This window comes from Seriola lalandi, unplaced genomic scaffold (genome assembly GCF_002814215.2).
Source record: "Seriola lalandi dorsalis isolate HSWRI2012SDOR001 ecotype SW California unplaced genomic scaffold, Sedor1 jcf7180002054575, whole genome shotgun sequence".
NCBI lineage: Eukaryota > Metazoa > Chordata > Actinopteri > Carangiformes > Carangidae > Seriola > Seriola lalandi.
Genome location: NW_019525128.1, coordinates 967,603 through 988,787, shown reverse-complemented (window position 1 = coordinate 988,787; position 21,185 = coordinate 967,603). Strand labels below are relative to the sequence as shown.

The 21,185-nt window shown below is 41.9% G+C and overlaps 1 protein-coding gene across 2 annotated transcripts in view; it reads right to left on the bottom strand.

The window, feature by feature from the left end:
* LOC111663362 (fibroblast growth factor 12) overlaps positions 1-21,185 on the bottom strand; it is a 72,773-nt gene that overhangs the window by 46,317 nt on the left and 5,271 nt on the right. The window contains exon 1 of one of the 2 annotated variants that reach the window (XM_023417531.2): positions 3,758-4,247. The exons of the other annotated variant lie outside the window; for it this stretch is intronic. Coding sequence (XP_023273299.1) covers positions 3,758-3,863 — 106 coding nt within the window. The 5' untranslated portion in view covers positions 3,864-4,247. Of the gene's footprint in view, positions 1-3,757; positions 4,248-21,185 lie in introns of those variants that run through there. 2 annotated transcript variants of the gene reach the window in all.

The following is a 21,185-nucleotide window of genomic DNA, read 5'->3' as shown; positions in this document are numbered from 1 at the left end:
AGAACACACACACACACACACACACACACAAGGTAATTTTAGATGTACGTTCTGTTTCTGTCTCTGGTTAAAAATGTTGTTCTCTATGTTTTTGAATTGAGGACACTCCACGATCTGACCCTCTAAACATACTCAGCTTTTCTTGTTCACAGCTGATCTACTAATATTATTTTATTATATTATGATTATTAATATTCTATTTATTGATGATACAAAGTGTATGAGAACTGTGACTTGTGTTTGAATGAAGAATCACACTTTATGCCTGTCAGGGACTGAGCAGATAGACTATAGAGACACAGGTCTTTAGAAAAATAATATCCATTTTTTTTATTTACAAAAAGGAAACGCAATGACAAATAATGCTTCAAACTATAATTCTGGGCCCATGAAAAGGTCAATGCAACAGAACTAAACTTAAGCACTAACTGAAACAAACTTAACAGCACAAAACTGACCTCCTGACTGAAACATAGGGGAGACATATATAGTGACTGATCAGGCCATTCAGACACATAGGGGACAGACCAAAACATAACTATTTAAGCAAACTACAATAAGGACAAAACATGTCAGCATAATGGTACCCCATATTAATTGAGAAAAAATAATAAACAAATAAACTCAACAGAATTGTCAAAGTATTAATACCAAAAACCCAAACTAATAAAGACACTGCCCCTTCCAACGATGCTGGAGAAACAGCAGGCTTGATGGAAGTGGGCCTCCTTTTGATGGCCAGCCCGTCAACTCCAGCTGCAACCCCCCAGGAACTGGTAACTCATTCATAACACAACAAACAGCTCTAATTAAGCAAAATTGACAAAGAAAGTTAACTACATGTGTGCACACCAAACAGGTAACCATGCTGTCAAATATTGCTAGTAAAACTGTGTTATACTAAAGACTAGAGTAGATTAAACAAATGAAAAGAGATACCACCATGCCTTGGTTCAATGTGTGGCTGCTGGTGCGGCCATCGCAATGCCCCTCATAAAGTAATCACAATCTCTGCTAACTCATAATCTGATGAACCAGCAGGTGGTGATGAGAGCACAGAGAACTGTCTACACCTCTGAAGCCCACAGCTTTTCAGACTCTTTTGGCTCCTGGTTTTGGTTCAGTCTGAGTGTTTCCAGCAGCAGCAGACAACATCCTCCAGACTTAATGATACAACACACTGTTTGTCATTGTCTTCCAAAACGATGTGTAATATCGTTCTCTGATCTGACAGCAGGAAGTGACTGAAATGATTCAGTAGAATCACTAGTGAAAACACTCAAATCAAGGACGTTTTATTCCTACAGCGTATTTCATTACTACTGCACATGTACATATGTGCAAACACACACAGATACACACATGCTGTATACAGTAACATAACAGGAGAGTCTTCAGTTTGTTTATGAAGGTGGACACAGTCGTAGCTGGTCTCAGGTCAGCAGGATGTGAATGTCTCTGCTCAGGTGTTTACCTGTCTACAGTCACATGTCTCCCAGTGAAACCTCAGCTGGTTAAAATGTCAGTGACCAGTTCTAGTCAGTGACCACAGCTCACTGCTGATCAATCAGACACTGATGTGTGTGTCTCCATCAGACACAACGAGCCCTGACTCTTTCTGCACAAGTAAACAAACATTATGAGCTGATAATACAGCAGATGTTTGTGCAGCAAGGCAGCGTTCAACAACACAAACCACTGAGGTCACCGCTGCACTGAATACACTGTAAACACTTTCCAACAAGAAGCATGCGTGTGCGTGTGTGTGTGTGGGGACATTTGAGAAGTGAGACATGGTTGGCTGTGAGCTGATGAAGGTGTGAGACACTGAGACCTGATCAGAGACGTTAACACTGATATTTATAATCTACTGATAACATGAGGAGGAGAACCTGCAGCACCTACAACAGTCTGTATGCACCAACACATATACCTACAGCCTGTGTAAGTTCTTACAGTGTCTGTGTCCTCCTCTGTAGTGTGGTCCTGAGTGTGCAACTCGGTGCAGCAGTGTTTCTATAGAGCAAAGCTGAACAAAGGCTGAGTCGACAGTGAAGCAGGAACACATCTGACTGCACAGAAACATTTCCTGCTGCTTTAAATAATCATTTGGTTCAGCTCATTTCTGCTTTAACACATAATATATGACACACATCAAAACACTGGAGCCTCCAGTTCCTCCAGTTGACGAAGAGACCATCATCCTCTCTGCACATTGACAATGTCTACATGTATACATCAACCTCCTCTATAGCTTTGTATCCTTCTCTGCAGTGGACTGTACAGAGGTCACTCCACACAGTGGATAAACTATTCACGTGTATTTGCATGTTCTTGTCAATTATTTGCATGTTCTGTGCAGAGGCCACACACCACCTGCACACAGACAGTGAGTTTGGTCTGTATCTACTGTGTTCACTGTCACAGCTACAGGCCTGTAAATATTCATACACTGAGAAACAGAACACACACCTGAACATGAGGAACAAACACAGAATAGATAGATAGATAGATAGATACTTTATTTATCCCGTAGGATAAATTCATGTGTCCATTAGCTCATTGTTGATAATAATAAAAGTTAACAATAAATAAACAATAATAATTAAATAATAAGCACAGACTCCAAACTCACACACAACCTGATCCAGTGTCCATCATCCAGACACGTCTGACTGTTTATCTACATCTATCTGTGCTGTCTTTGTTTAGTTGTGTGTCTCCTGTACATAGAGTGTATTTGTTGTATATCTTTATTTTGGTCAATTTTTGGCTCAAAACCTCTGTCATCAGATCATCCCAGTCCATCAGAGTCATCACCTTTTCTTTGGTGGGTGTCTGGTTTCTAGTGAAACTAGAAACTCACAACTCAAACTGAACTCGCTCACATTGTTTTCATAATCTAAAGCTCCATATTTTCCTCTTCTGTGTTTTATCTGAAGTGTTGATCCATAAGAAGATATATTTGTGGTTTTAAGAACCAAAAACCATCTCAGTGTAGTTTTACATCTCCTCTCTCAGGCTTCTCTCTAGAGCTCTAGTAACAACAGGTTGGTGAGCCAATCAGAGGAGAGGAGGCTCTTAGCCTATCTTCTGATTGGCTGACTGTTTTCTGAGTGATCTAATAAAAGTATAGCAGATTTCAGAAAAACACCCAGAGAAACCAAATACTGCAAGGTTGGATTGTGGGTCCAGGTGGGCGGGGCTTGGGGCATGGCTGAGAGCAGTGACTGCTTTGTTGTGACATCACAAAGTTCCAGAAGTCCTGACAGCTGGTTTTAAGGCTCAGTTTCTGAATACAGGCTGTGTGCACTTCTCTGTGGACTGAGGCTTTGATACTTTCAAAGTATTAATATAGAACCTAGACCTGCTTTATAATCAAACAACACATGGACAGAGACCTTTAGACTATATGGAGCTTTAAATTATTTAATTTCCTGTTAGTTTTGTGCAGATGAGGCTTGTCACAGAGGTGTAGTGAATGTGTTTGGGATTTATTTTTGTTTGATTGTTCATTTCCATGTTTTTTTCAAATTAAATCAAACACACAACCAGACAACAAGATACACTCTAAAGTTAAAGCGGAGCGGTCCATCATTTACTTGAGTCAACCTGCTGACTTCTCCCTCTGTTCTCACTCGTATCAATGATGCTTACAGCTGATTAAATCTTGAACACTCTCTGCTGCAGGTAGATTTCCCTCAGGGGAATCGCAGAGGTAAGTAAAGCCCTGCATGGTGTTGTGGAGTGGACTCACCCTGCTGGCTGCTCTCTCTGTGAGCACTGCCCTCCTCCTCGTCTGCCTCCTCTCCTTTACTCTCCCCCGACAGCAGGCGACGGAACAGGCTGCAGTAACGGGTCATCGTGCACAGAAATCTGACTCTGCTCAGAGACCGGACCCAGAGTGGACTGGAGCTTCACACCAGAGATTAGAGGAGTTTACAGGCAGTCAGTTAATCAGTCAGTCAATCAGTCAGTGAGTAAGCTAATCAATGAGCAGTCACTTCAGTGAGCTGAGAGTTAGTTCAACAGTCAATGGAGGATCAGAGGAGTCAGTTCAGGCTCTGGTGCACATACCTCTGACAGCTCACGCCCATGTGACGACACAGCACCCAGCTGCTGTCACTGACTCTGAGCTGCACTCGCTGAAACACAGCAGAGAGGACACCTCTGTCCTCGCATCTAAACCTGGACTTCCTGGACTCTGAGTGCCTCTGTCCTCACAGCAGCAGAGGTCCTCAGACTCTAATGGGACAGAGCCCAGGCTCTGGTTCAGCTACTGCTGGTATTAACAGTGTGCCTGTTGTCATAAGAGTGTTGTAGTGAAATACGTTCCTGTCATGAGCATGAATCACGTCACATAGTTCAGGCTCCTGCAGCCGCTGCTGCTCCACATAAATTATGACATAAACTTTATTGCAGCAGAGCCTCCAGAGTGGGGTGGGGTGTGGGGGGGTCAGTGTCATATTTACTGGATTATTTGAACATTGTTTCACAGTTTTGTCCTTGGGAGAGAATGAAGAGCTGATTCAGGACCAGTCTGATTATTCATTAAACAATAACCCTGTCAATAATGCGTGATGGAGAACTGACCCTGGATCTGGCTGTTAGTGACTCAATCACATCTCTCAGTGATGGACAAGGACACAGACTGACCACAGTTCAGTGCAGCACAACACAGACCAGCATGACATGCTGCTGTCAGACTCTCAGAGTCTGGGTGTCTTTGACAGGGTTCAGGTCTGTGTTCAGGTCTGTGTTCAGGTCTGGAGTCCGGCTCTGGGTCCAGGTCTGTGTGAATGTGATCCTGCGGTAAGAGGAGAGGGGTTATTCTGAGAGTGTAAATATCAGGGAGTGGAGGGAGAACATGACTATTTATATCAAAGACACACAACCTGAAACACACACACACATTGCCGTACAGTCATTGACCCTCACATCACACACACTGAAACACCAAGCTGAGGTTTAACAGTTACACAGTCTGGAGGCCATTTTGGAAAAATTGTTGAATCAGGAAACAGATGTTTGAACATGTGACCAGTTTAATGTGAACAAACTGTACTCGTTCACATGAAAAGTGAGAAAAACACAATTTCAAACTCAGCTGACCAATCACGACGTAGAGTGGGTGTGGTGTCAGGAAGGTGTGTGTGTGTGTGTGTGTGTGTCGCAGCTCTGATGAAGCATATGGTGGTTTGATCCCTGCAGCTTGACTTGTCAGTATTTCCTTGAAGAGGAAGTGGAACATCTGCTCCGTTCTCAAGTTTCCCTTCTCATGAATGAAGAATTCAACAAGAACTAGAACAGCACAGAGTAGAGCGCAGAGGTGGATGATTTACTGAATATACTTCATGTATCGCAGCTTGTTCCATGTTGGATGTAGTAAATAGGACTGGGTTGAAAAAATCTATTTTTTCTCCAAGTGATGAAATAATTTATAAAAATGTTTTTGCACTTGAAGATCCAATCATCACTAAAGCGTGTGTCATGTAGAGAGCTAATAAAGACAAATGAAATGGTCAAAGTTGTCATATTGACATACAAGGTGTATTGATTGATTTCTAAACGTCAATCATGCATTGAGTAACACACAAGGAAACATTCCACCTTAAAAGTGTCCAGTAACTGCTGGTAGCCTCTGAGCCTCTCAGTGAATTAAATCACATAGCTTTTTATAGCGTAGCCTGTTAGCTTAGCTTGACCTCTGCCTGCTCTGCAGATTCTCCTCTGAGTGGATGTTTCCAATGTGGCTTCAACTGGAGAGAGCAACAGAAGTTTACAGTCTATACATGTTGACAAACTGTGACTGAAAATGGAGATGGACCAACTGGTTCTTGGTTGTGATTTCCCCCTTTTTTAAAATTAAAAATAGTTCCCATAGAAACCACTAATAATAATAAACAGTAAACAATAATGTTTGAATGCAGACAGATGTTTCAATCATCAGACTGCTGTGATTTTATGCATCAAAGTGTTAAAACACATTTATGAAGCGCTTTAGAGGAGATCTCTAAATATCCAGTTATATATTGTGTATCACCATATAACCTAAAAATATAAATAACAATAATAGTATTTACAGGTCATATCATCCAGCTCTAGTGGAGCGCAAACCTCTGCCAAACTCAAACAATCCTACACGTCTGTGCAGCTCTTATACTACAAAAATAAAAGGATCAAGATTATCAAATTGTAAAAACTCATAGATCAACTCCATAAACGTGCCTGATTTTTTACATCAAGATCCAAAGATTGTTTCCTGAGAAACATGTCAAATAATCTCCCAATATTAAGGAAAGTGAAATTCCAGAATCTGCCCCTGGATCAGCACCAAGATAAAACAAGCTCTTCTCTGGACCAGGACGCCTCCTTCCACTCAGTTCGGTGCAAATTGTATTTTCAAGTATTTTTGTGTAAACCTGCTGACAAACAACAAACAGACAAAGTGACGTCCTGAGCGGAGGTAATAAACTAAAGTGGATGGGAGCAGCAGTGGGATATGGACACGTCTCGACTGTCACATTAGATGTGATGCAGTGATGCTCTAATGGACATAAAGTGATGATGAATATTTCAGATGTGATATCAAGATCAATACCTGAGTAGCAGTTTGTGCACTAATGTCCATTACAGCTTTTTCTCTGCAGTATGACACACTGTGTACTCTTCATTAGAGTTTACATCACTACAATGACTTCATGCACCGTGGAAGACTATTTTATAGTAGTTGATCCTCTGTCGATTTGTTTTCAGATCATTTTTATTCTCTAGATTCTTTTCCAAATGTAAGTGAAGAGCCAGTGTAGTTTTTCGGGAGGAAAACAGCTGTTCTGGACTGTGTGACCTGAGTCTCACTAGGCGCCTGATGCATAAAGCTCTGTGTAGATTCATGACTAAAACTATGTGATGCACATAACCAAAAATATTCATACACATTCTTCTGCTTTATAACTCTCACTCATGGAGAAATTGGAGGCATGTGCACAAGCCTCATTTCCACTTCCACAATTAACCATAAATGGATGAAGACACTCCTTTAATCCATCAGTTTGTATAAAAACTGTGCCACAAGTTATCAGACAGGGAAGAAAGACGAGGAAGAAGAAGTTCTGTGTACACATCATCTATGCATCTGGCCCCTGGAGAGAAGTGGGATGGATGACTGAGTCTTTGTCCTTTATTTTTCTTCATCATCTGTACAAATGTTGAAACGTTTCTGAACCTGTTTCTGTTCATCTGTGTTGTCATGTGAGCTCATGTGGGCCAAGGATATTTATTTGCATTGCATGTCATCATCATCATCATCATCATGAACCTGACCTGCATATGGTTTAATATTGAGAGTAGAGCAGCTGGACTCACTCAGACTGAAGCACAGAGACGTGTTCCAGCCTGATGCTGCTGCTGTGTCACTGCAGAGTCTGTTCTCAGTCTGACCAGCAGGGGGCGGGCAGCAGCAGAGGACGAGGCGCCAGGGCGTGACAGAGGGGAAGAGGATGATGCCCCCTTCCAGCCCCCACCCGCCATCAGTAACTGCTTCGTCCTGTATCACTGCTTTTCAGTTTGTACACCTCGCAGATGATTTTTCATGTACATGCATTCTTTTATAGAATTACTGCAATGTGTGTGTATATGTGTGTGTGTGTGTGTGTGTGTGTGTGTGTGTGTGTGTGTGTGTGTGTGTGCATTTTTGCAGTTGAGGAGCAGATCTGCAGCAGTGTGGGTGGGAAATTGAAATACTCACAGCCTGGGCAACAACAGTGTGTGTGTATACTCTCACCTGGAAATTTACACACACACACACACGCACACACACACACACACACACACACACACATACACACTTTATGTACATTATGTATTCCCTAACCCTAAAACGAGGTCTTAATCCCCAAACAACCCCTTAAAGATGTGTCAGACATAAATGAACATTTAATCCAGCTTCAGCAGCTACGAACAGTCAGGCCACTCTGTGCTGCGTTCACTGCACCAACAGAAAACACTCCACTACAAGATTCACAATGTACTGTCTGTATCAGGTGTTTTCACTATGTTGATGGACTGAGCCTCCTCTGGACTGTAGCTGTGTGTCAATGTGCTGTTGATGACACTATTCTACAACAATGTGATGTATAAAGGAAACAGCGGAGCTGCAGGACTGCAGTAGACCTCCCTCCAAACCTCCACCCTGAAGAATGTACCATGCAAAACTGAGCAGCCATCAGAGAGACACAGACAGAGGGAGGTCAGGAACTGTAGTGACGAACCAACACACTGCTGGTTTGAGTCTAAACATGAGATTTAACAACAGTAAAAAACTTGATTTACCTTCTTGTGGTTGTTAGCTCCACCAACACGTTAAGCTACAGTAAATATGGCCACAGTCTCTCCTTCCTGAGTTACAGTGTTGAATAATGGCCAGTAGTGTTTTTGCAGAAATTATGATGATGTCATCACTTCAGTTTATCTTTATGGACATTTGAGTTAAATTGTCATAATTAGTGAATGAATTCATGAGTCATGGACAAACACTTGTTTTGTGAGGTCACAGTGACCTTGACTTTTTGACATTTGACCATCAAATTGTAATGAGTTCATCCTTGAGTCCAAGAAGAAGAAATTCCCTCAAGGTGTCACTGAGATAACGTGTCCAGAATGGAACAGACGGACAACCTGAAAACATAAATCCTCCGGCTCTGACTGTCACCAGTGCAGAGGTCAAAAAAATATAGAATACAGAGCTGAAGTCATGACATCACTTCCTGTTTGGCCTCTGTTCCTCCAGCTTCAGTAGCACAACACATCTCTCATTCAGCTTTTATTTCATCAATAATGAAGCATGTTCCTGGAGTTTACTTTCCATTTTCAAAGACACATCCCCATCCACTGCAGTGAAGTTTAAACCTTCAAAAAGCGCTTCACAGAAGAGACTACAGGCTCACAGGAAGAAACTACAAGCTGGTTTCATCCACATCCACAAAGTCATGTCTCAGCTCTCTACTTGTGACCTCTGATCTCTGTGTCCTGCTGCTTACACATCTGAACCAAGCATCAACCTCCTGGGCTGAAAACTGAAGTCAACACTGAAGAGCTAAAACCTGCAGTTCCTCTACTGACCACTAGAGTCTGGCTCCAACAGTGAGTCAATCCCCATAGACTCCCATGTTAAACTGTCCAACTTTACAGCAGAAATAAACATGTTCACAGCCTGGTACATTTTTGGTCTCTAGAGCTAATTTCCTCCTTCATGACGACTGTTTATATAACTTCATATAACTACCTGTTTACATTTTATTAAGACTCAAGGTTATGGAGGTTATTAAGGGTGTGGCCTCTTTGAGTGACAGGTGGGTGAGCGTACACTTGCCCCACCATGGCGACAGTGGAGCAGCTCAGTCTGAGCTTCAAAGCTGCTCTTCAGAAACCTGTGGGTGACATCACAGAGTCCGCATCCATCTTTATACAGTCTATGGTCTGGACCAGTGGCGGCTGCTGGTCTTATAAGGAGGGGAAGCTCATTTTCGGCCTACATCATAAAATGTGTCCGTTTATTTAAATGTAAATTCGCAGAGTGACAGAAGAGAGTCGCCAAACACAAAGCTAGTCGTTTTTAACAAAGACAAAGTCGCTGAGGATCAGTAACGTCTCCAGATCAACTCCGAACGGAATGAAAAACTTGAAAACGGCTCCGGTGGATGCTTATACTTCAAGATCGCTGATTCGCTCATTTCGCTGTCAATCAAAAAGGGACTCAGCCTCAGACAGCTCATCCAATCATCATGCAGAAGCCGAGCGTCCGGGCCAGCCCACTGCCCCATAGACCCCCAGAGACGCTGAACGTCCGATGGGCCGGACAAAGCCCAGCATTTATCCAATGACCGTCTAGTTTCGCTGCAGTGGAACAACCCACTCTCTGCTTCCCCAGTGACGTCAGGAGACGCTCGGCGTCTACACTGTGTAAAGCTCTGTGGCGCTGCGGGGATGAATGAGAAGAAGTCGTGTCGGTTACCTGTGATAAGGAGCTGATTCTGAACAAAAGATGAACGTGTTCTAGCGCATATTTAGTCAATGAAATGTTCACACAACAGGACATATTTGACCACTTATTTTGTTGACATTTTAGGGGAAGCTGAGCTTCCCTTGCAGTCTTAGAGCAATCGCCGCTGGACTGGACTCACAGCGACCATTCAACTCGTTCATGGACTCACCTCTTTTTGTCGAGTTTTGATATTTAGCTCTGAGTGTCCAGGACATGTCAGAAATGGTGTTCGTTAAACGCAGCTAAAACATGAATATTGAATGAACATTGATATTAGGTTGTTTCCATCCTTATCTAATCACATGAAGGGAAACACATGGTGTACTGCTGAACAAGGCTGTGTTGAAGGTTGCGCTTTGTACTAGCAGATGTCAGTTGGATTGTGAATGAAGTTTTGTTCTGGATCAGAACCTGGAAGTTCAGGTTTCACTTCAGCTCTCTGTAACACCAGACTTTTAATTAAAATAAATTTTAATTAATTAAATTAAATTACTCTCACATACAAACAGGTCAGAGGCTCCAGATCAGGACTTTTATTTTGACATATTGGTAAACGCTTCCTAACACAGGGAGTAGTTGGAGCTGTGGACAGTGTGTTTGGTTGGAGATGAAGCCGGGGCTGATGGGAGTGTAATGCAGCAGAGACATCCGTGGTGTTCGTCTGCTGCAGCCACACAGCAGCATTACATTAGATTGTTCATCAACCCAGATCTACAGCAGGGAGCCAGTGTGTGTTGCGTGTGCGTGCGTGCGTGTGTGTGTGTGTGTGTGTGTGTGTGTGTGTGTGTGTGTGTGTGTGTGTGCGTGCGTGTGCGTGAGACCATTTGCAGAAGAGCCTCATAAATAACTGAGGTCTGCTGATTCTCTCTCTCTACATGACGATACACTTTAAGGGTATGCTCGTTCGCTCGCTCTGCTCCTCTCTCTCTCTCTGACACACACTCTCATTTGCTGTATCTCGCCCTTCACACTGTCTCCATGGCGATGCTCTTAAAGGACCACACCTCATTTTTATTGACTGTCCTGTCTGTCAACAGAGAGGCTGCATTATGGGAATCTGCACATCATCATCCATCACTGCATCATTAGCCACATGCTAACACTTTAGCATTGATTATGTTGAGTGATATGAGGCTCAATGTGAATACTGGAGCAGTGAGAGGAGGGGGCTGCAGGTTCTGTTGTGTAAACAGCAGCACAGAGTCAAACTTCTCTCTCTAAGACAAAGAAAAACAAATTGTGGAGCTGAACATTTCTCACAAATATGACTGATTTAATACACATCATCATCATTTCAAACAAGAGGAAGGTTTTTACATTTTCTTGTCTTCACATGAACATGATCAGACGTAGTGGTGGTCAATCTGACCAGTTATTTTTTTAGGGTATTTTTAGCCTTTATTTTGATAGCAACAGTGAGAGAGACAGGAAAGTCAGGGAGAGAGAGAGAGAGAGAGACTGAGAGAGGATGACGACATGCAGCAAAGGGCCTAACCCAGGCCTCTGCGGTTAGGACCACACCTTAATGATACATGCTCTACCAGGTGAACCATCGGGACACGTCATGATCTGTATTCTGTTTCTGCTCTGATTTTACTGTGAATTGTGAACCTCAGCTGTTTTACTGTAGCTCTACTGTGCTACTGTGTCTATTGGAGGAATGTAAGGGCTGAAAACAAGCCAACAACAGTAACTGCACAGTCAGCAACACAACAAGTGAGTTGACAGTGACCTCCTGAACCCGTGTTCACTCACAACAGCTGCACAAAGACTTCAACAGAAGACACAGAGACACTCTGTTACTGAAGGAAGTAATAACAGACAACACTGTGTATAATCAACTGAACAACTCTGTAGAAACAGCTGTGATTTGACCTGATGTATCAACTGTCAACACTCTTTATATAATGACCTGTATGTTTCTATTTTCCATAGTCTCAGATTGACGGAAGACAAACATGTGTCTGTGACAAATCATAACTATGACCTCCATATTCAAACATACAGTGTCATCATTCACTGTCTTATGACAGTGGTGTCTTTGTGTTTTTAAATGTCATGCCGTTTTTGCCACATCTCCTCCACATTCACCATTAACTCTACTTCAGCTTCTGAATGTAAATACTTTATAAATGTTTATAATGGGTAAGTCAATTGATTCATGGGAAATCAGAGACAAGCAATTAAAAGAGTCAAAGCATAGAGTCAGAGACATATTACAAGAATCAAAGTGAGCTTTGTCCTACATGACCTTCATCCTCTCCACACTTCATTCTGTCCTTTAAATTAAACTCATTAAAATACATTATGTCCACAAACATACCAACTACATACAAGGGCCACATACTAACAAAACTAACAACCGTTCGTGGTACTTGATTAAAGATCAAAGGTCAGCGTTGATCAGATGACATGTCAGAGGTGATTGATCGATCAGAAATAACCTGTTAGGATCATTGACAGTTTCAGGAAAGGCCTGATTCTTCATTAGTCACTGCAGGATAAAATCTGTGTGTTCAGGTGTTTCTACTCTGAAGTCTAGTGTTTGTGACATGAAGAAGAAATCATCAATGACCACCAATCTGACACCAAACCCACACAATAATTACACACAGACCAACACAACAACACATGAGCCATGACACATAGAAACACCTGCACACAGTACAGACAGAGGATAAAGTCGCTCTGACCAGGACAGTTTTATTTAAAATAATTGATGAGTGATGATTCATTCTCTTCCTCTGTCATTCTTTGCGGGATTAGAAATGTCAATCCGTTTTTGGGACGTCCCCCCAGACTCGTGTTTTGTTGCTTCTGTGGAAGTTCAGGGCTTCAGCTTCACTAAAGGGTCTGAAGGTTTAGAGGATCCTGGTTCTTCTTTCCTTTAAACAGATGTTTTGAGGCTGTTGTGAGGACTGATTCTATCGTCTCTCAGGTGACCGGAGCTTCACCAGTTGATTCTGTTCTCCTCTGGTAATCACACGCTCAGCCTCTCTTCCACAACCTGCCTCTCTGCATCTGATCATTATTTCCATTCTTGATTCTTCTGCAGATGATTTTCTCAATCCATTAGTGTCAAACTCAAAGATTGTACTGATATTAAAACCGGGAGTCCTTAATAATAGTAAATGTTTGTGTCATCATGTGATTTGTGTAGAGTCACATTTTTCTTAAACATGATACTTAAACTAAAGATCCTGGAGGAGTCTGGATTCAATCTTTCTGCTGGATCTGTGATTGACAGGTGGTCTGTGATTGACAGTGGGTGGGGTCTAAAGACTCATGACCCAATGTAACCACAGTGAACAGTAGTGTGTGTGTGTGAGTGTGTCAGCTTCAGTGTTTGTTTACAGCAAACAGATCAGTGTGTTGTATTTATTGTGATGAGGACTGTAGTGACCTACTGACCAGAGTAACAGACCTGAGTAACCTGAGAGAGAGACACACACACACACATAGCTTCCCAGAGGAGATGTGTATTTCTTGTCAATTTCTGTTTTCATTTGTGTGTGTGTGTGTGTGTGTGTGTGTGTGATTCTGGATGAGTTTAAGTCTAAGTTTAAGTATCATGTTTAACAAAAATGTGAGTCCACACAAATCACATGACACAAACATTATTATTATTATTATTATTATTATTATTATTATTATTATTATTATTATTATTATTATTATTATTATTATGAACTCAGTCTAGGCTTGGACAATTTCCAAAATGTAATATCTTGATACAGTCCAGTCTTAATATCACGATATTCAATAGTTTGATGGTTTGTGGTATCTAGCAGCTGAGCTACCAGGTCCCCCAACACACATCTCAACAGTGAACTTTTAGCTGTGGTTATTAGAGGAACATGAAAGGATGAATTCACATCTTCCAGTTTGTCATAACACTCACATGATCATATGTTCAGTCCACACAGAGTCTGAAGTGTCACGGGTTTGAGGGGTAAGTAGGACCCAAATGCAGCCAACCCTTGGGAGAACGGTTCAGACAGGTTTATTTAGAAAACGTGAACGTGACATGAACAAACCCTGAACAAGACTGACGAACCAACACAGACAAAGGGGAGCACAAAGACTATATAGACAAGGAGGCAAGGTGATTGCACACAGGTGAAACACATCAGACAATCACTACACAGAAACAAGACGACAAGAAGCAAAAACACTGAGACACACAAGGAACCAAATTACAAAATAAAACAGGAAGTGCGAAAAGTCCAAAGCAAAACTAATAAAAAGTGTCTGCCATTGAAAAACATGACATGAAGAGCCTGATTTGATTCAATTCTGATTCACAAGGTAATTTTCTGTCAATAATCTGAAAGCTGAGAGCTGAAAGCTGCTGTGAGTGATGGAGACTGAGACTGAACCAGTACAGAGGACAAAAGGCCATAAACAGGGAGGGGCACACACACACACACACACACACACACACACCCACCAGCCTGTCTGTGCTGAGCTCAGCATCTCCTGCTGTTTATGTTCTTCTCCCACACAGTGGAGGAGGGGAGCATTTGTGTGTGTGTGTGTGTGTGTGTGTGTGTGTGTGTGTGTGTGTGTGTGTGTGTGTGTGTGTGCCTGCTCACTGAGGACTCTTCATGGTGTTAACTGATGGGTTCTGGGATTCTGGGTTTTAAAGGTCAGATATCTGTCCCTCTTCATGATGTGGATTTAAGCACTCCTGTCTCATACAGCTGTGGGCCGTCACTGATCCAGAGTCCAGATCTCCAGACTGTTAAACCAGCTCCTCCTGACAGGTCAGTCATGTTCAGTATGGGTGGGGCTGCAGGAGCCATGAGGGACCTCCACCATCTGAGTCGTGTGGCACAGTGTGAGAGTTTCTCCACACAGAGGGAGAGGGTGAAGTCATTAGTTAGGATCCAGGATCCAGATCCAGGATTGATGGGCTGTGATGGCTGCAGCACCACCACTCAGATTCCTGTCCGACCTGATCCTGACTCACTCTGATCGACAGATCAAGGCGCCTCAAAGCATGATGGGAAATGCCTGGTCCGAGACTTGATTGGTTCAGATGCAGATTTACTCTGTTATCACACAGTTCACTACTGTCCTCCAGTTTATTGATCATCTTAGTTTACTGATAGATCAATAGGGCAGCAATAGATGAAGCTGTTAGGGCTGGGTTGAAAACAATCGATTCTCTGATTCAAATCGATCTTCGTTTCAATAATCTCATATAAATTCATAAAATCCAGCAATGGACCTTTTAATATGAAGCTGTGACTCTGTTAGTGTCACATGACCAGACACCAACATGGCAAACACATTTCCTCTCTTGGAACAGGTCTACAGGCGGATATGTGGCTGTACTTCAGATTTAAAAACTATGAAGAGCTGGACAAAAACATCCGTATGTAAAATGTGAAGAAGCAGGTTTGTACCTGTTCATACACACTGTAGCCGGAGCACTGAGGTACGTTAGCAACACATGTTACTGACCTACTTGTTATTCCTTCAGATGTGTCTAAACTATTGGTCACATTAAATAAAAAGAGCATTAATGTAACGTAATGTTTCGGGTCCATTCCTAATTTAAACATGAATATTTTACTAATGTGCCAGCTCAGAAGAAACAATCTACAGCACCTCTGAGAATCTGATTCACATCCAAGAAAAATTTTTCTTGTAGCTGAAATATCTCTGATTGAATGGAATTGCATTGGATTGGTACCTTGTGAATCAGAATTGAATCAAATCAGGCTCTTCAGACTCTGTGTGGCGCTTAAAGACTGAACATATGATCATGTGAGTGTGTTGGGGGACCTGGTAGCTCAGCTGCTAGATACCACAAACCATCAAACTATTGAATATCGTGATATTAAGACTGGACTGTATCAAGATATTACATTTTGGAAATTGTCCAAGCCTAGACTGAGTCCTTAATAATAATAAATGTTTGTGTCATCATGTGATTTGTGTGGACCCACATTTTTCTTAAATATGATACTTAAACCAAATCATCCAGAATCAGAAACACACACACACACAGACACACACAGTCAGACAGGATTTGACTGATAAATGAAAACACAAACAGAAATTGACAAAAAAAAAATACACACCTCCTCTGGGAAGCTGTGTGTGTGTGTGTGTGTGTGTGTGTGTGTGTGTGTGTGTGTGTCTCAGGTTACTTTGGTCTGGCCAGTTGGTCACTACAGTCCTCAACAGAATCAATACAACACACTGATCTGTCTGCTGTAAACAAACACTGAAGCTGACACACTCACACACATACTACTGTTCTCTGTGGTTACATTGGGTCGTGCCTCTTTAGGCCCCACACACTGTCAATCACAGACCACCTGTCAATCACAGACCACCTGTCAATCACAGATCCAGCAGAAAGATTGAATCCAGACTCCTCCAGGATCTGGGACAGAAATGAAAGCACAGGTCATCAGATCAGATGATTGACAGCTCTGTCCTCCATTCACAGGTCAGCTGATTGAACTCATCCTGCAACTGATTGGATGAACACGGCACTCACCTGGCCTCTGATTGTTTAAACTAGGGCTGGGGCGACGCGTCGACGTCATCGATTACGTCGACGTCATCGATTACGTCGACGCAAAAAATACGTCGACGCAAAAACTGTGCGTCGATGCGTCGTTTGAAAACAAACAATGGCGGCAGCAAGTAGCGGCAGTATCGATACCAATCAATGTAGAACACGAACTCGTAGTTCAAAGGTATGGGACTATTTTCCGTAAAAGGAGGCAGTTCTGTCGTTTGTCGGCTGTAAAATGGAGATGGCTTATTATAAAAGCACGAAGGCGATGCACCAGCACATCTAAAGGCGGCAACCAGGCGCAGCTTGTGTTGATGACAAAACACTAAGTTTTCAACTTTTTACAATATCCACTTTTCTTTTCTTGTTTGTTTTGTTGTGCCATATTATGTTATGCAAGGATTCGTCACATTTTATAACCATATTGTAACATTAAACATCATACCGCGCCATTCATCCAAACACTCCCACGTACACACACAGACAGACACACACACAGACACACACACACACACAATGTTCTTGAGTGAAAAGGCAGAGTGTATGTGTGTTAAAAAAGAAAACTGCTGCTTTTCATATTTTATTGATTTTATGATGATAACATTTTCTTGATTCTTGCACAAGAACTTGTTTTATTTATTGAAAGTATTTTATTTCATTTTATTTTTTGTTAAACTACCTCTGACGTCAGATTGCACTATTGTTTTCATTACTTGAATTTAATTTAGAATTTGGTAATTTTTGGTGAAATCAATAAAAATAGGTTGGAATGAAGAAATTTGTGTTTTTTCATTGAGATACATAAATTAGCATATGTAAATTGCTATCTAAGTCAAATAATGGGAAAATAATCGATAATCCAATCGAATCCAATTGAAAAAATGAATCGTTAGATTAATCGATTACAAAAATAATCGTTTTGCCCAGCCCTAGTTTAAACTAGAGAACATATTCCTGCACATTAAAATCAGCTGATTGAATCTGACAGGAAGTCTGTGTGAACCTGAGTTGACTGATGGGTAGGGGTGTAAGAAAATGTCAACACACAAAAATATTGCGATATTTCATGATGTGATACTAACGCGTTTTATCAATATTCTATCAATAGTTTACATGGTGACTGGTTTTGTGACGGTGGTTTTGTGTTGTATTTAAGCCTCTGACCGCTAGTTGGCAGCAGGCATTCAGCCATTTGACTTTCCCCCTCCTTCCACTCCTCTCACAGATGAAGAGATCTCGCGAGCGTACAGGCCTCCGGCGCAGATATATCATATATCAATATCGCATTCTATATGTTCACATTTATGCAGGTTGAACAGGTGTATTAATAAAGTTTTGGCTTTTTACTTGCAAAGGTTTAATTGCACTTACTTACAGTAACTACGAGCTCACCCGAGATTACCCGAGTTCACATCAACTGCAGACTAGATGCAGAGTTGGGTCAAAATGCGTTTTTTTAAAAACCTATCTGCAGAGATCTTCTCCTCTCAAAACAACACAATAACGCAGTCTCACATTAGAAATCTGCGTTTCTCGGACAGACGCAGGACTTCAGGAGGGAAAGACTAGCCGGCTGGAAATGCTTTAATGTACGGCCGTACGGCACTTAGGGAAAACCCTGTGTCATGACTAGACTGGTGGTGCGACTACCTGGCAGGATCATACGTGTTACAACCTTTTTCAGACGCAGCACCATAGCTTGCCACCAGCTAAAGCAACAAGTTTCCAACTGTTCTGAGTCTGAATGCAAAAAATACACTGTATTTGTTTATGCATATAACATTGTGTGTTCTTTATTCTATGAGTTTTTCAAAAAATATACGATTTTGGAAAAAAAAAATGCAATATATCGCCAATGCTTATAGTATCCCAATATATCGCAATATCAGGGTTTTTCCTGCATAGAGAATTGGGTGGCGGCTGCCTTGGTCAAATTTCTTGCCGCCTCCTGACGAAATTCTAGTACTTGTTTTCTCGATACTCAGTGGATTGGCAAATGTAGTGGCGCTGTATCGTAATCCGTGCATCAGGCAGAGCAATCTGAAATTGCCAAAGAAGAAGAGTACGAATGCGCTGGATTTCCTACCTGTGGAAGGAGGCGGCGACCTGAATTTGCGACTCTTCAAACAGGTGAATAGGGTTTCCGCCCATCCCATATAATACGGAATCGTCCCGTATTTGAAAATAAAATGCTGCATCCTGTATTGAATCAATAAGGCACATCACCTTCCGACAAAATTCTAGTACTTGTCGACGTTTACATGATATTAACACCCCGGTCGTACGGCTTAGTACCACCCCCGCCTAATTTTCGGCCAGGAAAAACTCTGAATATATTGTATCGTCACCCCCCTTCGGGATATGTATTGTATTGCCAGATTCCTGCCAATACACAGCCCTACTGATGGAGTTAACAGCTGATTCTCCAGTCGTTCCCATTAAACCACAGAAGAAGAAGAGGAGGTTGTTAAAGGATCCAGTCACAGCTAAGACAATGGAAACATGGAGAACATGATGTGAGGAAGGTTCATGCTTAGGGATGGGAATGGAGAACCAGTTCCAGTTGAGAGCCAGTCTCAGCAGAGCAGTGAAGGTATGTATTAGTGATGTGTCAGTCGCAAACGAGCTGGCTCTTTTAAGTGAAGGAGGGGAGCCGGCTCCCATCCAAGAGCCTTTTTCTTTTTTTTTTCTCTTTTTGTAAATGAATACAAGGCAGACCTAAAGAGGCAGGCAGCAGCCCCTCCTCAAGGGACTGAACAACCACAGAGCAGTTATCTGTCTTGTTCAGTGTTTAGAGATTCATCATAAAATTTGCATTGTTGACACTGAAAACCTGTACAGGCCTACTTTTTTCCACACAGAAAATCCACAGGAATCGATAAGGGAATCTATAAGAAATCGGATCGATAAGCAGAATCGATAATGGCATTGGTATCGATAAAATCTCATCAACTCCCATCCCTGTTCAGCCTCCCCATCATTGCTCCCCACTGATTCAGACTTCTCTTCACTTCCTGTTGTTTTTATCTTCAGACACAAAGGTGGAAGACATTCACTGATGTGCAGTTCTGTCTCTGCTCCACAGGATGTGAGCACAGGAGGTGTTCACACCTCGTGACCTTTGACCTGCACACAGATGTCAACATAAAGATATCTGATACTAACCGATACTGGTTTCATGAGGCTGATTCTCATGTTTATGTTTGAGAGATTATAAAATCTGACGATGTTACAGCAGCTCATATTTATTAAAGTACTGCAGTCTCCTCCTGTGACCTTGACTGTTAGTGTTTGTGAAGTAAACTTTATTTTTACCGCACATTTAAACACAGGTCGAGTAAAGTGCTGTTTAAAGGACAAATATAAAAGAAAATATAAAAATATAATACAAAGTAAAACACAGAGAAACACACCAATGACAACAACAGACAACCAGAAACAAATACAGAATTACAGACAACAGATAAAGGAATCAGTGTCCAGTGAATAAAAAGTGTCTTTAGCCTGGATTTAAAAAGTCATTTCATTTCTATCATCAACTGATTCCACAATCATGGAAGTTCTGTTAGTCTCCTTCTAGTTTGAGTCATGACAAGAGAGATTGGTTGTCCAGGGACTGAGGGCCAGTGAATGAGGTGTGTTACGTAGGTGGAGTCAGACCATGAAGAGCCTGGAAAACGCCCAGTGGGGTTTTAAACTGCGAGGGATGGACTGGGGTGATGTGCTCAACATCCAGCTGCTTTCTGGACCAACTGCAGGTGAGATAATGAAGACTGGAGTCGGCCTGAATACAGGGGATTACTATAGTTCAGTTGTGATGTAATGATGGTCTGGATTATTTGAATTCTATTTTGAATAAGACTCACATATGAAGTGAGGTTTGATTTGTGATCAATCAACAATAATCAGACTGTGGACACTGTCTCCATCATGTCCTCCAGCAGAGGACTCATACTGTAGGTCACTGTCAGTGTCAGAGCTACAGCTTCGTTCTCAGCTACCTGTGCTTAGGGTTGCAAAATTCCGTGAATTTTCAAAAATGGAAACTTTCCATGGGGATTTATGGGAATGTATGGGAAATTATGGGAATAATCGGGAATAAACTGGGAATTTTCAAAATTGAAGGTTGGCTCTTCATAGGGGACTTAAATATAGTTGAGGAAAGTATATTTTAGCATAATCTTGACTAAAACAAACAGATGCCATTCAAATACACTTGAATATCCATGCCATTCCTCAATCACATGCACAGAGCACACTGCTTACTGCATGGCTAACGAGACCACGCCCCCTACTGGCACCGTGCACGCCTCCATCACATGTACAGAAGATTTCTACAAGACTGGACCACACTTTTGAGCCTGAAGCACAAAGACTATTGAAGGCACACATTTGTGCCTGTGGAATAAACATATATCGTCACCTTCCTAAAATAATGGCCTAAGTCATGTTTTGACAAAAATGTTTTTTTTGCCTAAATCACCCCCTCATGATGCTGGCCACCTCTGGTAAAATCGCCTGAATCCTCAGTTGAGGGGAACATGCAATTCTACCCCCGGTTGTATAATGGCCTATGTCAAAAGTGTGACTCTTTTGTTGAGTTTT